Source organism: Rhyacophila brunnea, unplaced genomic scaffold (assembly GCF_057557595.1).
Source record: "Rhyacophila brunnea isolate RB1 unplaced genomic scaffold, BYU_Rbru_1.0 scaffold_1, whole genome shotgun sequence".
NCBI classification, from domain to species: domain Eukaryota; kingdom Metazoa; phylum Arthropoda; class Insecta; order Trichoptera; family Rhyacophilidae; genus Rhyacophila; species Rhyacophila brunnea.
Genome location: NW_028232751.1, coordinates 4,262,857 through 4,280,560, shown reverse-complemented (window position 1 = coordinate 4,280,560; position 17,704 = coordinate 4,262,857). Strand labels below are relative to the sequence as shown.

Here is a 17,704-nt window from a genome sequence, read left to right as displayed (position 1 = left end):
TATGATTCAACAGAATATTTAAAAACGTGGTATATAAAAAGTTCTTTTTATCTTGTAATTATTATTTTAAGTCCTCCAATAGTGTTGGTGCTAAGGATCCCAGCTGTGGGTTTCACATGTAGATTTTTAATATTGGTATTTGTAATACAATCCACACCATAAACAATCTCAATAAAACAGTGACAACCAAAATGGCACCCATACACTCTATTTGGATCAATTTATGTGTTATAATTGAATTGAATGTATTTTAGTAGGAAGGTAATCGTATTCTTATGCACTTAATGAAACAGATTAGACGATGAGAGTGAAAATATAGCGAAACAATTATAATGATGAATGGGTATGTGGTGTAGGAGAAATATAAAATCATTTTCATGAAAAATTATATATTTTACACTAGTTTTAAAGGCACTTTACATTTTTTGTCAAACAGCCGTCCTAGTATCAATATAGTGAAAACATTTTACTTAAAAATAGTAATCAGGCAATTCGCATTGTAGGAAATTAACACTTAACTAAGTAGGAATATATTATTTTTTTAAATAGAACAAACATTTGCCACCGAGCAATAGGCAACCGCTCATACCACACTCAACAGCATTAAAATAAAATACAATAACGATTGAACAGACAGTTTTTTTGCAAAAATACCAAAACAAGTATTTTATTCTTCGGCTTTTATCGCCTGCGCTTATGCTGTTATGTCGCTCGCAAGCCTAACTTTATTCGCATATAGGTAATAATATAAACAATCAATAAATATTTTTAAAGAAACTTTCACTCGCAACAAATACTTTATATGAATACTTTGTACCAAGAAATTTACCATTACGAGAGACTAAACCTAAAACGTCAACTTACATTAAATACTTATATCATTTGAGCACATAAATCACAGGATGTCGCAGAGGTCGCGACTGACAGAAGCAAAGATTCGAACCGTTCAGAAAGAGTTGGCATCCCGGACGTGGGCATGGGTGCGCATGTGGCGAGTTATCATGTCTCGGCGGCACGCAGCGTACGGGCACTGCGGGCACTTGTACGGCTTCTCTCCGGTGTGCGTCCTGTGGTGAGTGGAGAGGTGGTCAGAACGCGAGAATACCTGGCCGCATGTTGTGCATGTGTAGGGCTTGGCACCCGTATGCAGTCGGACGTGTCTTGTCAGCATATCACTACGAGCAAAAGCCCTCAGACATACTCGACAGACATAAGCCCTGGCAGCTCGTTCACCACCAGCGCTTCGGTGTCTTGATGCCACGTGTTTTGCCAAGCGGTCATGGAGGCTAAACATTTGACCACACACTGGACATACATAAGCAACGTCAGATCCTGCAGGCATCTCCTCCACGACTGGAGACACTGCTAAATTATACCTAGAAGCCACTGACTCTTTTGTAGTTGGTGAGGCTACGTCTCCTTTGATCACCGGGACAGGATAGTTGGTTTTGGAGTGGAAGAATCCCATTGGGAAGATTCTTAGCGGCGAAAAGGCTTTTTCTATTGAGCCTTTTACAGAGAGATCCAAAGGAACATCGTCGTCTTTGTCACTATCGCTGGTGAGCGGGACAGATTGACTTCTTTTGATGTCAGTGAAGATAGTGTGGGATGGAAGAGAGGCGCAGGATGCGCAGTCGCAGCTGGCGCCCTCGCTCTCCGCCGACCCGCTGGCCTCTGCCGATTCTCCTCCTTTTGTGTTGTTGTTGTCAAGGTGGACATACTCCCTGCGGTGTTCTGTCAACTTGTCCACCACTTTGCTGAGTCTCCTTCGTTTCTTTTTGTTTTTAACACCTCCCAGAACAGTAGACACGCTCTTCAGTGTCATGGAGTTTTCACAGTCATATCTTTTGCTGAGCAAATTTTCTGAATCGATGACTGCTTCTGGCCCGTCTTCCAGTTCAGCCATAATAACCGTATGCATTTGATTGCGCGAAGGAATTTCGTTGCTGTGTTTTACTTCAATATTCGTTCTGATGTTTATTATAAACTGTCTTCGGCCTGAGATATTCTTCTGGAGAATTGTAGAGGCAAATCTGAAACAAGAAAAAGAACATTTTTAGCCTATATTATTTAAAAAATAAATAAAGGTTCCCGAAGCTTACTAAAACTTTAACCCATGGCCCCCACCAGGGGGGGGGGGGGGTGAAAGAGCTCTAGCCTGGGGGCCCGACGTGGTGGATCAAGGCCTGAACAAAAACGATGCATGAGTGCGAGTGAGAAAGTATTCGGCACCCTTACGATCTCTGAGACACGCGCTAGAGTAAGATAAAAGGTCTACACATGTGTTGGTTAGTTTCCAACAATGTCGCTGGCAAATCGTGGTGAAACGCTTCAGAAAGCATCCATAACCGCGAGCTCGTGTTGCTACAATTGCATTTTTTTGTGGTAAACATAAAGTCAGTGGTAAATATTTTTGGTTAATTAAGTAGAAAAGATGGTTCTGTGTGTTGTCTTAAAGTGTGGTAGCCGTACTGATAAGCAAGAAGATGGTATTACGTTTCATAGGTAAGTTGATACATGTTCGTGATAATTTATTTGTATATTATTATATATTTTAATATCAAGTGACCTAGTGTTTTTTTCGAAATAACTTTAATTATGCATATCTTTATCGAATGGTTGCATTTTCACCGCTTAACAATACTATATAATGTAAAAAAATAGAAAATTATATTTTAATGCTGAACGTCTAGTGCGAGCACTTTGGGCGAGCACTAGCGAAATGATTATTCATAGGCGTCCGCAAAAACTGGGTATGTGGTTAAAATTGAAGTAACAAAAAACTGAAAAAAAATATTAGTAAAGATTACCTATAGTAGGCAATCATTTTATTGTTTTGCTAAAGAAATGGAATTTAGTATACATGTTGAAAAACTCCCGAGGAATAATCGATTTAGTGCCCTGTTTGTGAACATTTTTGCTTCGTGATTTCCTAAATGTAAATGGTTTATGAATGTTATTGTAATGTTGCTCCCTAATGGATTACAGATTCCCAAAATATGAACCAAAAAGGCAGAATTGGATAAATCAAATACATCGTGTCAATCCTTCCAGCTGGGCTCCGACTTCCAGTAGTTGTATTTGTTAAGTAGTTGTATTAATAAAAACATTTCGAAGCGGCATATCTTAAAAGAACGAAAAAAAGGGTATGCTTAACGTATGACGCATTGCCCACGCAATTTGAAGGATTGAAACATTTTTTGAGGGTAAGTAATTTGAACAAAGAGGTTCCATAATATATAATTTAAACGAATTACAATAAAATACCAGTTAAATGTGGCAACCGCTTGAACGAAAATACAAAAATAGATAAAACATACCTACTGGCATGATTCATTATGTATTTATAAAATTTTATTTTTAACAAAGCGTTAAATGTAGAAAAAAGTATTTTTTTTCAAAAATACGATTAAAACTCGCCGGTCCCGCAGAAAAACTTGGCGGGCTGCTTGCCCAGACCTGTTCTATATAATCCAAATATTATAATTTGTATAGGTTTTTTTTGCACGTCCTTCAACTTGTGTTTTAATAATCTGAATTTTTCAAAGTGATTTTCTTTGATCCATATTTTGTATTCGATTCGCTATTGTGCATGTCTATTTATATACTCTGTAGGTATATATTTTTAGATGATGTGATTTCATACCTTTGAATTATTGATACTTGTAAATTAATATGATAATTTGTCAGTTTAATATTGATTATACTCATGTATAATCATTACGGTACGTACATTAATGTAAGTACCATATTATTATGATAATTAAATAATAATACATTTTGAAGTTTCTGTATTTATTATATTGAAGATATCCACCAATGAACATCAATGAATATTAATAATATTCCGTTTCTCCCGCACGCCTATGGTCTCGAACGTTTGTATTCGTATATGTCCACTCACTCACACAACCAAACACACGGCAAGCAGCTTCACGTACCAAGGCAATGTGAAGCGTCTATCTGTATCTATTGTCTAAGTGGTGGATCAACCAGATAAGTGAGATAAACACACATCAAAAATTGACCCGAATAGTAAAAAAGTCGCCTGCGTCACTAATTTACTTCAAATGTTAATGTTGATTATGGTTTTAAAACATGTAGTTATATGATGAAATTTTTGACAATGTGTCGATATACTCAATTCAATAATTAAAGTGGATGTATGAAAATATACTAAAAATATCCTAAATACTCTTAATTTTGGCTCAAACACCATTTGGAAAAAGTTACTGTAGAGCACCATACTGCCTTTAATCTTAGTGATAGGTAGGGGGTCTACCAAAGACCCTAGCCTGGGGGCCCGCTTCAGGGTGTGGGGGCCATGCTTTAACCGATTGGAGACAATCGGCGTCAATTTGGCGCTGCTTGTCCTTGGTAAATTTGTGTCATTTTTTTATTTTTAGATATTATAGATAGGTACATTTGCTATGGCTGTTGGTTCATTTTTTTCTACTATTAAATCTGCTTGAATATGTTAAAAAAATCAATATATTTATCAGTAAATTTCCAATACTAAAGGAAATTTGTCTCCAATTTATACTTTAAGATATCCTTGTCAGATGGAGCCACCAGATATGGCCACCACAATTTTTGCATATTCAACAACATTTGTGGTAAAAAAACTTTTGTAAAACATTACATCTTGGGATCGTACATCAGCGTTGCCAGACGTTCCGATTTTTAAGAAAAAAATATAATTTTTGTCCTGCGCTTTTTACGATTATTCGACAATTAGTACAAATAAGACATTTGGGTTAAGACAAAAGAACGCGAAAGATGCGTGATGCATAAAATATTTTCAAGCTATATTCATTTATTTTAAGCATACCAACATCTAATTGCTATTATACCGAACGGGTATTTTCTCAGATGAATTTAAAAAGGGCAGATGCAAGAAACAGGTGTTCTATTGGGTTGTAAAAATCGGAAATACTTGTTCTTTTCAACATGAGAATATTTACCAATATATTAACGGCCCACATGCCCAACGTAGGTCAAAATGGAGAATTTTAAGATATTTTCAGAGCATAAGCCAGGACATTCCTTAAACATTGTAGATAATCTATTTATGTAATTTTGAAGCTTTATTATCCTTTATATTTATTTTAAACATTTGATGACTGCATAAAGTATTTTTATTACATAAAATAGTATTCTTTTAAACCTCTCGATCTAATGTTTTAGAATATAGTCATATTTCAGTACATCCATGTGCAGTGGTGTTAAGATTTTTTAGATTTATTAATTTTTAAATGCATTTATAAAACCATTAGTAAAATTTATGTTAAATAGTGAAATATTTACGATAAAAAAATATATTTTATAATCTCTGTGATCCCAAATTTGACAAGAATTAGGCATTTTATTATTCAAAAAATGGTCACGATTAACACATTTGAAGATAATTCTAAAGATACTGATAATAAGCTATGTCTTTGACCATTCAATGAATAAAACATCCTACGAATAATGATTGTTTTATAATAATTATTGACCAACGAATAAGGTAGTATTTTTTTGAAATACGCCATTACTATTGGCATTTCCCAGTGGTTAAGCTACAACATACGGCCGTAGCCATAAATTGACAAACGATAAATGAAGTAGGGAGTAAGATCATGTTAACGCGCGTGTTTGAACATGTACCGAACCGAAAAAAAATCGTTTTTTTTTAAATTCACTCAGACTCAAATTGACATTGACAGTTCTATGGAAACGTCTGGTGGCCCCAACAAATTTCACTTTTGTTGAAAAAACTAAAGTTAAATTTTATTTACTAAAAGAATGGATCAATTTATTTATAGACGGACATTTTAGTACATACCCATCTATTTATTTAAGAATAATGCAAATGGAATTTCCTAAAAAAGGGAGTATTGAGGAATTCCCATTTGCATTATTTTTAAATAAATAGATATGTACTAAAATTTTCAAATGTCTTTTATTAAATGGACTTACAATACAGCCTCCTTGAATCCAATCCTTTAATCCTTGAATCCACGGCTGTACAGACACGGCGGGTGGATGAGGGTGTATTTTAAGTCCGCTTAATAAAAGACATTTGAAAATTTTAGTACATATCTATTTATTTAAAAATAATGCAAATGGAAATTCGTCAATACTCCCTTTTTCCAATGCGAGCCGCATGGCTGCTTCTAAGTTTACATCTGTCAACTGGCTTCGATATTTGTTTTATAATTTAGTGCATTACACTGAATGATCTTTCACAGTATACAGTAGTAGGAAAAATTGACAATGTTAATACAGCAATAATTGTTGCCATTTCTTTGAATTGACTTTATTCTCAGAAACGGACTATTTCACACATGATCTCATCGCAAAAACACATTACGGATCATTTGAGCGATTTTTTAAAAAATAATATAAGTATTATAAATTATGAGAATTACTTATGTGTGACAACTGAAGTGGGGAGTAAGATTATGAACGCGCGTGCTTCAACATGTACCGAACCGTTTTCCGTCTGACAAAAATAACGATTTTTCCGGTTTTCGGTTAAGTTCCGATTCCAAGCCCTGATATATATGTACAATAACACAAAACACATACTCAACTATAATTAAAAAATGTTAAAATTAGTGAAGTCCCGTAGGAATAGTCAAATCATACGTTGCCAAGCAGTGACGTCCCTAGACAAAATGCCGCCCCTAGGCAGCGCCAAAATGCGGCCACATTTTTTCATACAATATTTTTATCATCCTTTCATGACTTCAATATCTAAGAAATGTGTTGTATGAATGCATTACTAATAAAATGTATACCACTAAATGCCATCCCTGCTTCAATAGACAATTAATATGTATTGCGAGTCCACGGTTTCAGATACATTTAAAAATACGCCTGACAACTTCCAAAACTCGCGAGTGACAAGCAAACATGTTACACAAAATTGAGTAATTATGTACCTAGATACCTATAATTCGCAAATCTGCACGTGGTATTACTGTTCACCAAGGACGTGATATCAAAGGAAAACGGAAGTAAACTAGACATCGCGAACCCAACAAAACATTATAGTTCAATTACAACTTTTATAGTAATTAATACATTTTGTTTCCAACCAGTGAGATGAACTTTTTAGTGGAAAGATATTTCCGTTATTAGTTAGTTTAGATGGCTATTTCTATATATACCTAATGATTCTCCTCGATTTGCCGCCCATCGGGTAACTGCCGCCCCCAAGCAACGCTCAATCTGCCTACCCCCACGGGACGGCTCTGTTGCTAAGAGAACGCGAAATAAAGAAGAAATTTCGAATAGGTAGGTATTATAAACTTACATATTTGATTCAACTACAGATTCCGGGACGTGAGGATTTTTCGGGATGAGAATTACTTACCTACGCGAATGAATTTAATTAAATGCGGCTAAATCTTGTTTGTACAAAATACAATAAGAAGGGGTTATCGCAAGGCAATGATATGCCACATAATTATGAATTTGTTGATTTTGAATAAAACCAATTCCCAGGGCATACACTCACGTTTTACTTAAGACACTTTAAACAAAAATACACAGATATCTCAATAGTTACGATCAATGTGTAGTTCTTACGAATTCAAATTTTGCTATAAAATGGTTATAACAATAATATATGTCATGCCAGTCAAAATTGATATCGGTCAGTTATCCACGCCTTCTGCTCCAAACAGAATAATTAGATGTGAGATATATTATCGAACATTTTAATGAGGATAGTCATTTTTCCTGTTGCAATAGTGAACGAACAAGAACATTAAATTGCAAATATCTACAAACTATGTTTCTGTGGCATATCATTGTCTTGCAATAATCCCTTCAAATAATAAACAGGTGAATTTATTTGGAAAATTAAAAATTGATTGTTATTTTTTTATATTAGGGGGACATAAACATCAGTCAGCGCGTCTGGGCTTTACGTCATTAAACGCGCCACTGTACGTCCCTATATTTTAGGTACTGTTCGGTTATACGGAATACAGCGGAAAACACATTATGAAAATACCCGATATACTGGATTATATGTTAGTTTGTGTTAGTTTAGGTTAGGTTTGGTTAGGTTAACCTAACAAATAATCCAGTTTATCGGCTATTTTCAAAATGTGTTTTCCGCTGTATTCCGTATAATCGAACAGTACCATATTTTATTATTAAGATACCTATTACATAGTTTACATTTTTAGAGTAGTAATAATTATAGTTGTACAAAAAGTATTAAAGTCTTAGGAAATACCTTGTAATTCTTTGAAAAGCGAATTCTGTTATTTATCTATAGATCGTCGAAGAAGAGAAGTGTCTGGATTCTGATATATCTAATAAGATCGATTAACGAAATGTGATATTATATCTTGTATGATGTTTTTGTTAGAATTGTTTTATATTACGTCGGTACCAGGCAGTAATAATAAATTCTTTGATTGTGTCGAATTCCAGGATTGAACAAAAATACTAACACCGTTAACCGGAGATTAAAAATTCTCTCATGAATTCATATTTTACAACGTTTTTATTAGCTCGTATTCTTGTTTTTCCAGTACAAATCTTGTAATCGATGTTTAACTAACTTCCCGACTAGCTAGACATTTGAAACTTTTAGAATATATTAGAACACAATGCCAATACATTCTTTTAATACTTTTAGCCATCTTTAAGTAGAATTGAATTCATTTTCGCAGTGCTCGAAATAGATAATTTTCCAAAAAATTACGTCTGCCAGAATTTTTGTGTTAACTATAGGTACATAAACTACCTACCATGGAATGATAAAATGCAAATAGCCATTAAAAATGCACATCGACTGAAAATATGGACAGGCAACGTTTATCAGCGCCGCAGGCGAAATACAACCCATTTTTACGAAATATACTTTATTTTCTTTTTTGTCTCTATTTTCTGCATCTGTACCATCTACCCCCATGGGATTTTTACTTATAATTAATAATGTATTTATTTTGATTAATTTGTTGATTTAGTAATAACACAATCAGGGGCCCTAGGACATATGCTGCCCCTTAACTAGACTGAAAATGCCGCTCTTCCGTATTTCAAGAAAATATTATTATCCTTCACGTATATTAAAAAAAAGATTTAAGAACCGGAACGTAATAATATTAAGTAAGACGCTTGAGGATTTTACTAGACGGCTCGCTGGAAGTTGGATATTTTACGAACCGGTACGCCATTTTCGAGGTTTTTGCGAACAGGAACGCCATCCTCGGAAATCCACGAACCGGAACGGCGCTCCAGTGCGTTCTGCTCCATTCTGAGCGCTGATTTTCAGTTAATTCTGTTTTGTATGAAAAGTTATTTCGGAAGAAATCCGTAATACAATCCACTATTATTGATTGCTAAGGGAAGGGGGTGGTCCTAGCAACTAAATTATTAATATATACGTGCGTTACTATGATATTTCAGTATTCTATATTTGTTTGTTTGTTTTTTTTCATTTACTTCATATCAAGTACAAGTTTGAGCATAATAACTCAACAGAAAATTTAAAAACGTTGTAGGTATATAAAAAGTTCTTTTTATCTTGTAATTATTTATTATTGAATAGGTACTCAATTAGTAGCTATGGTATATTGGCCAATCGCCTTTGTGTTATAATACTGTTTTTTTGATAAATAAACCTATTTCATCAATGTAAAATTAAATTTAATGGCTAATTTAATGTTTACTTATTCATGACACTCAATAATACGTGAAAGAAACAAAGATCAGGATCATAAATAATCACAATATTAAAGTGGACACGTTAGGCTGCAGACACATGGCATTGCAGTAGACGTGCGTGGACGCAGGTCTTATTTGATTCCAATTGCATACGATTAGAATTACCAGTTAGATTTGTTGTATCTAATTGGTGATTGTAATTGGAATCAAATAAGACCTGCGTCGACGTACGACAACGGCAATGCCGTGTGTCTGTAGCCTTACTTGAATAATTGTATAATTTTTTGTGTATTTTGCTGTCCCCTAAATCCTGCGGCTCGAATGTTGCGCAGCTTTAACCCCCATTTGGTGCGTCACTGGCAATATGTACTTATAAAACAATATGCGACTAGGTATTTATAGTTCTGTTTTCAACAACATTCACAAACAGAAGAGGTTTCTGTGAGCAGGATTTTCTACGGGGCAAATTTAAATATTCCTCATTTTAGCCAAAGTTTTTTTTTTAGTTAAAATTTAATATATTTAGGTAGGTACCTCTGTGTTGTAATACGGATCGTAATGTTGAGCATTATCACAAAATGTGAGGATACTGCCATCTGTAAAATAAAAATTTACAGAAAGGGCTTTCGGTAATGTCATGTAGTGAATTGCTGTCGTTTGTGCACTGTCTTGAAAAAAACGTGTAGGTACATATATTATTTAATTCTCCAGATTCGAGATTGTTTGAAAGTTTTTTTCGATTTAATAAGACTATTTTGTTTTAGAAGTTATACTTCTTTAGGCGCGTTTGGGAAAACAGATCAGAGTATATTTTTGGCGTGTGACGCGCGCAAATGTAACGCATTAATTTGGCGTGGGGCGTGGGACGGAAGTTTTGACGGCGATGCAACATAATTTATTTTGCGTGTTCCAAATAATGTTGCAACTTTTATTATGATTTTATTATGATTATTCATTAAGATTTGAGGCTATATTTATGTAAGTATTATTTATAAGTAAAATATATCAATAAATAAATAAATTTTGTGAATGTTAAATTGGTAAATAATTCGAACGGGTATGTTGTAAATTTACAATATTTAGAATTTTAGATTACACAAAAATACATATTTTTACAGTTTAGGATAATATTTGTCGCTAGCGGTTTATAATAATTGAAGACAGTAATAATTATTATGTTTCATCACACAGTTTCAGTTAAACCATTAAATAAATTTAATAAATTATTATTGTTAACGAAAATAGTTGTACAGTCATCTGTTTAAGCAAACATGGTTGAATTAGGGGTTTGCTATATTGATGACTGGATAATTAAGAGCTAGTCAAAGAATCTAGTTTATCACAAGTTTTGTTTTTGTTTTGTTACGCCAAAGAAGTATAACTTCTAACGCGCGTACATAAGTACACACACACCGATTTTTTTTAAAGAAAATTAATTGAACTTAAATTGGATTTAATAATATTAAAAACAGGGCATGTCTTCGTTTAACTGGATTTTCTTCTTGCTTCTTCTAGATTTTTTTTTGTATACAATATTACTATTTTACTGTATATTGTGGCGCATTGGCCAATCGCTATTATGTTTTAAATTTGTTTTTTTTCTGAATAAATTTAATTTAATGTATTTTATGAGAAAATTTCATAAAACATGTACGTAGTTAGGTATTTATGCAAAAATTTTATTGGTATGATATAAATTATTTTCTACAATAATAACAGGAATTGTATTCATTATATTCATACCTCTAAAGTAGTATACCTGATGTCACTGGGTCATGGGCCCCACATCCTGAAGAGGGCCCCCAGGCTAGAATCTTTGGTGGGCCCCCTACCTATCGCTAAGGTTAAAGGCAGCGTGACGATCTACAGTTGTGTATTCTAATTAGTGGTGTGAATTGTTGTATACACCCACTTAAATTATGTTGAGTTGTCGAATATTGACAAACAAAAATTGCATCATACAACCACATATTTTTAAATGTTAGTATGCTTGAAGTGAAATAGCGCCTTTTTAGCAATTTTTTTTAGTATTCGTGCAATTTTATGATGTGTTTATCTCACTTGGCTTGTCAATCCGCCACGCCGGGCCCGCCTTAAGCCCGGGCCCCTAGGCTAGAGCCCTGTCAGCTTCCCCCCCTTGTGGGGGCCATGTACTGGGTATTTGAGTCTAGTTTGATACCAAGATTTGAAAATCTGTGTAGTTTCACTCATCAGGTAAATTATATTCTTTAGGTCCATGAAAAAATCTACACGAAGGGCTCCACGAAACGAAACAGTTTGAACACCAATGGTCAATAATTTATTAACAGTACCTATTACGGTTACATGTAAGTTGTACGTATGCAGTTCATCGTGGGACACTTATTCGTGCACCGCAGTACGTGAAACATGAGTTCGTATAACATTTTATCAAATGACGAGTTCTTCGTTGAACATTTCACCGTGGAATACATTTGTACGTATCTTACAAAATGCGGCGATAGTTTGCAAATAGTATCTACTGTTCAAATTAGATTAACCCTAACCTAACCTAGTAAAGACATCTCATAAAATTCGCCACATGTTATAGCATACGTATAAATATACTCCACGGTGAAATGTTCAACGAAGAACTCGTTATTTGATTAAATGTTACACGAAATCATGTTTAACGTACTGCGGCGCACGAATAAGTGTCCTGCGGTGAACTGTTTACGTACAAATTTCCGGATAAGACCGAGAGTGAGGGTGGGATGCAGGGTCGTATTTACCCCTAAATGAGCTTTGGGCTAATAGATATGTAGGGCACAAACATAATATATAGGAAGGTGTGTAATTAAAAGAAAATTTGTCATTAAATATAGGTATGTATCGCTATGAACTACAATTATACACGATTAGTTATTTCGTTAAAAGGACAGAAATGGAAAGATTGCATCGTTTTTACAAGTCAGCAGAATATGTAAGCCATTAGATTATGGTTTATTGTGTTTATACAAACAATGACGGACAAAAATAAAAAAAAAACATTTATAACCCAATTAACGGTGTTTTTATGTAACTCTGTTGCAGTGGCGAAGGGTGGAGGTAGGCTGTGAAGATCAGCCATAACTAGTGCACACTAAATTTTGTCAGTTATGCGTATTTGTTTTCATTGAAATAAGACTACAATAATTTACAGACGGTGTTGGTTAGTTTTTAAAATGAAATTAAACCCTGTAACCCAAGCCATAATAAATAATAGTCAAAAAAATACTCGTTTATCTATAAAATATCTAAAATTATGCAATTAATTACAGCATACATAACTTTGGATATTTTATAGATAGAATAATATTTTTATGTATAACTTATAGTTTGGTTTAGGCAGGACTTATTAAATTAAAAAAAAATGAACCGATACTTAATCCAACGAAAACAAATAAGAATGAATGAAAAAGTGTGCACAATTTTAACGTATCGCCCAAAGTGGTTTAGGCATGGTTTAATGTTTAATTGATCATCAATACTTGACCAACACCATCTGTAGTCTTAGTTCAATAAAAACAAATACGTATGACTAACAAAGTTTAATGTGCACTATTTATGGCGGATCTAAACAGCCTAGCTCCACCCTTCGCTACTGCTCTGTTGTAACAATAGTAATGCACAGGTAAGATTATATTTTGGCCGTACAATATGCATATACAGGGATTACTTTAAATATAGGTATCGCATCAATAAAACAAGTTCAACTAACGTTATCATTAAAATGTTAATCGATTAAAAAAACATTCGGACCGCCCCATATAATATTGATGTGTGGGCGCGATCAGCTGTTGGTGGTGTAGTATTGGTGGATAGTGTACCTATCTACGATTATTATTTGTTAGATTTTATACCGTTGACAAGGTATTGTATTGTTGTATCATTAATTATTACTAGGCTTAGGCATAAAGCCCACCAAAAAAGCGTTCGGTGCGCTCACTACTGAGTAGGCCCCCTCCCACCCGCGCATTACCCTTCACCTATGTAATAAGGGACTCAAGGAGCACCAAATAATTATTATTATCAGCGTCTCTCATAACAAAGCAATAAAAATATTATTAAATTTCTCGGGGCTTGTAATTAATATCGGACACGCAATAACTAAACAAAGAGTTCACTGTTCTTAAATAATGGCTTCTCGCCCGTCTATTGACGACGCTTCGAGGAGCGTGATTTTGCTTGCCGTGTTCAATGAATGGACTACGTTGTATTTTCGTTAATTCGTATCGTTGAGAAGCCAAAAAAACGGTGACTCATGGGGCAGGCGGGCACAATGCGTCGTCAAATCCAGTGTGCGCTGGCGTATTTGATTACGTTGTATTTTCGATGATTCACATAGAAAATGCGCGAGCGCCCCACAAGCTTGCTTTAGTGGACTTTATGTCTTAGGATTCGTAGGTATTTAAATATGTTTTTTGAGCAGCCCCACAACAAAATATCTAAGTATCTGTTTCAGACAATTTTGAAACATTTAAGCCTTAAGCCCTATTTGTTAGCACCTATTTATATTTTTGGATAATTATATATTTTTACATATTCCGGGTTTAAGCTGTTTTAGCACATATTTTCACATAAACACAATTCAATGGCCCTGGACCAATAGGAATAAAAATAAGTACAAAATTGAATAGTGTTTTAAATAAAAATAATGGACTTCAAAAGCTGCAGAATATTAAAGCTGTTTTGGAAAATCCATCAGATGCCTCAGATGTTTCAATTTTTTTCTACTTCAGAAATAGTTTCATTTACATACGCAACAATAACATCTGTAGAAATGGAAAGAAGTTTTTCCATGTACTGTATTTTTCCATGTTGCTAGGATCAAATCGTCAAAGATTCACTTTCGAAAATTTGAAGCATTATTTTATTATTTATTGTAATAAAGCGTTTTCTGTTTGTGAATAAATAATAAATTAAACTGTTGAAATATATATGATTTATTGTAATACTTACTTACATTTTTAGCACCTATTTTTGTTTTTTAGTGCATAATTATTATCAAATTTTAATAACATATTTTCCAATTGTATCTACATATTTTAGGTACCTCTTATTCATTTTTAGCAGCTAAAAATCCTAAGCCTAATTATTACATATTCTGTGTCTACCTGAAGATTTCTTTTCTAAGCGGGTCGTCTGTGGTGCATGCGAAGTGGTAGCCCCCGCAACGGTTTGTTGATGCGAATGCGCCCAACTGGTTGAACAACAACTTTCTCAAAAGAATCTGATGAGCAGACATGCGAAGATCGACCAGATGCCCTCCGAGAAGCCCCGGTCTCACTCCCATCTACTTTATCATTTACAACCAAGCCGTTAACAATATTCACATCAATCAAATAACTTCTTCACAATATGTCAAAAACACTTGTCATAAAAACCCTTACACAAAAACACAAGGTTCTGCGTAATATTTGGTTAATTAATGTTTGTTTATAATTAATTATATTGGCAACATTGAGACAGTAAATCACTAATCAGTAAAGTTGTTATTTATTAGTATTTGTAATCTATCAGTCAAAACAATTATTATTATTGTTAAAAAAATGGCATATTGAAAGTTTGGCACTTTTTTTTAACACAGTGGTGGATTTAATAACGGTATAATTTTATTATTGAAACGATGTGTTACAATGTCCAACCTGTTGAGTTTATTATTTTAGTTTATTGTATTTTTAGAGATCAGCTGTAACAGCGACAAAATTTCACAGAATTAAAAGTTATTTTTATTGTAATGTTATAAATGACAATGTTATTGTGTTATCACACGTTGGGGAGTTTTGTACCGACACAGTGTTTATCTGTGTTATTAATTTTAGTAGGGCAAGTCTTTTATGGTTGATATTTTAAATTAATTAAGTTGTGTTTGAAAAAGGAACGAAAATGTGTCAATAAATGAGTATGTGATTGACATGTCGATGTCGGTCTAGATTTCTGTATATTTATCGTCAGCAACAGGTTCGCGAATCGTAAGTTTTACGCAAGCCGCTCTTGTAAGGCTGCATCCGCTTCAATGACACTCAGATGGGCCTCGGCAAATTCTCAACTCTACCAACCGCACAGGTGAGCGCCAAACGAGCATGTAAACACGTCCCGAGTAATTGCCAAAACGCACATGGAAACCGAAGAATGCGCAGGGTCACATCGCCGCCGTTGCAGGATGGCCCACGAGAATCATCCATCGTCGTGGATATATTTACAAAGCCGCCCGTTATCACTGGTTATCGTTCGGGTTTCGGAGTTGGCGAGGTCGCGAATCGGCGAACTGCCCGCGGGTCGGCATAACAACCTGTCGACGGTCACGCGGAGACTGCCGCCGTCGTCCGGCAAGCACCTGCGCTCGCCACTCGCTCACAAAAAATTAACTGTTCACTAAACTTCGACCAGTTTGTGTCGTGGGAGGTGCTTTTGCCTGCAGTGCAATGTGCCCGGTTTAGTTTATCTCCTACTCACCTCCCTCTTGCCGCCTGCAGCTCATTCTTGCATCGGACTGGGAATGGGACAACTGGACGCCAGGACAATTGGACGCCGCACTGTCGTAGACACGTATACAGAACGTAGACGAGAATTTTTAATCAGTTTCTATCTACTACTTAGTAGTTTTAATTCATTTTAACATAATGATTTTTTTTATTGCGGTTGAGAATTACCATGCCTAAGGCTTTATAAAAAAAAAAAAACTCTTTTTTCATCTTATATTAAATCGTAATTTAATAATTTAAATTTAAATATAAACAATAATATTACATATATTTTTTAAAAGTACCTATAAGTACCTAACGTCTATTTATTTTCGAATTGCGTGGCGTCCAGTTGTCAGGGCGCCAACTCGTCCTAGACCCCATCGGACTCCAGATAAAGTTGCCAACCGTCCCAGTTTCGTTCCATCCTATTCCCGGCGATGTTTTTCGTTAACGCAAATGACGCGATCAATTCGTCAGAATATTTAAAAAGGGACTGCTAAACAGTTCAACTCAGTCATAAAATTATGAAATTATATTAATATCTTAAAAATATGAATATTTTTCACAAATTGAGATATTGAGGTAGGTACCAAGTATAAAACATTAACAAACTATTTTTGTTATTCAACGAATGATTCACACGATTTGAGAATGTAACATTCTTTATTGCACATCGTTCGAAATGGAATATTTAACGAACTGGAGCGCTCGATAATTTTACGAAAATATTAACATAGTTATCTAATTGCATATGCATTTTCTACAAATAAGTGTGTTGGATTTTTACATTAATGGCAAATCTAGCTCAGACGGTCAAATTAATATGTCCACGAGACGGAGCGATAATTTTGGGGATTTAATGAACCGGAACGGCGCTCCGGTGGGCTCCGGTCCATTTCGAGCCCTGCCAATGCCCAACATTAAATCCCCGCAACCAACATCAAATGGGCATAATATAATAAATATAACCATTCAAACATATAGGGAGTAGGTACATACTTTTATAGAAAAAAATACTAACATTTTAAAATTGATATCACTGTCATCTTCAATAATAAATCGTCACTGTTCTGGCAGAAGACACTAATTCGAAAAAATTACATTGAGTTAGTTATACCAAAACGTTCCTTATTTCAAACTTTACCGTCTGGAAACCTTCTTAATAAATAAACAGTCTTTATTTTAAAGTCATCCTTTTTACGATTACTTAATAAACTCACATGAAAGGCCATTTCAAACATTTTAACAACTTCAAAGTCAAATTACTCAAATCTAGTTTTCTCCAGTTAGTGTGTTCTGCAAGAACAGAGACGAAATATTGTTATTTATAAGACGTGTTGTTAGGAAAGAGATACATTGACACCTTTACTAGGCACGTTGATAGTTGGGATTTATGTTTTTTTTTTCATTATGGGGCCTCCAAGTCAGTCAGTGCCCCCAAGTCGCTAAACCCACTATTGCCTCTCTTGGAATGGCAGGGCAGTTCCTGTGTAGAATCCCATTTGGATCATAGTTAGGAGACTAAAAAATGTTCAGGGATTTTAAAGAAATACACCGATTAG

The 17,704-nt window shown here is 34.6% G+C and overlaps 1 protein-coding gene across 1 annotated transcript; it reads right to left on the bottom strand.

Moving 5' to 3' along the window:
• Positions 1-378: 378 nt before the first annotated feature.
• klu (zinc finger protein klumpfuss) lies at positions 379-16,033 on the bottom strand. Its single transcript, XM_085951080.1, has 2 exons — positions 14,790-16,033; positions 379-2,033 (listed from the first exon to the last, which is right to left on the bottom strand). Exons 1-2 carry the CDS (start codon positions 14,966-14,968, stop codon positions 947-949), a joined length of 1,266 nt encoding a protein of 421 aa, XP_085807206.1. The 5' UTR covers positions 14,969-16,033; the 3' UTR covers positions 379-946.
• Between the last annotated feature and the right edge of the window lie 1,671 nt (positions 16,034-17,704).

Coding starts and splice junctions, on each gene's coding strand:
- klu (XM_085951080.1), bottom strand. CDS start 14,968: ATGGGAGTGAGACCGGGGCTTCTCGGAGGGCATCTGGTCGATCTTCGC. Junction 2,034..14,789: donor CTTAGAAAAGAAATCTTCAG/GTAGACACAGAA, acceptor TTCTTGTTTCAG/ATTTGCCTCTACAATTCTCC.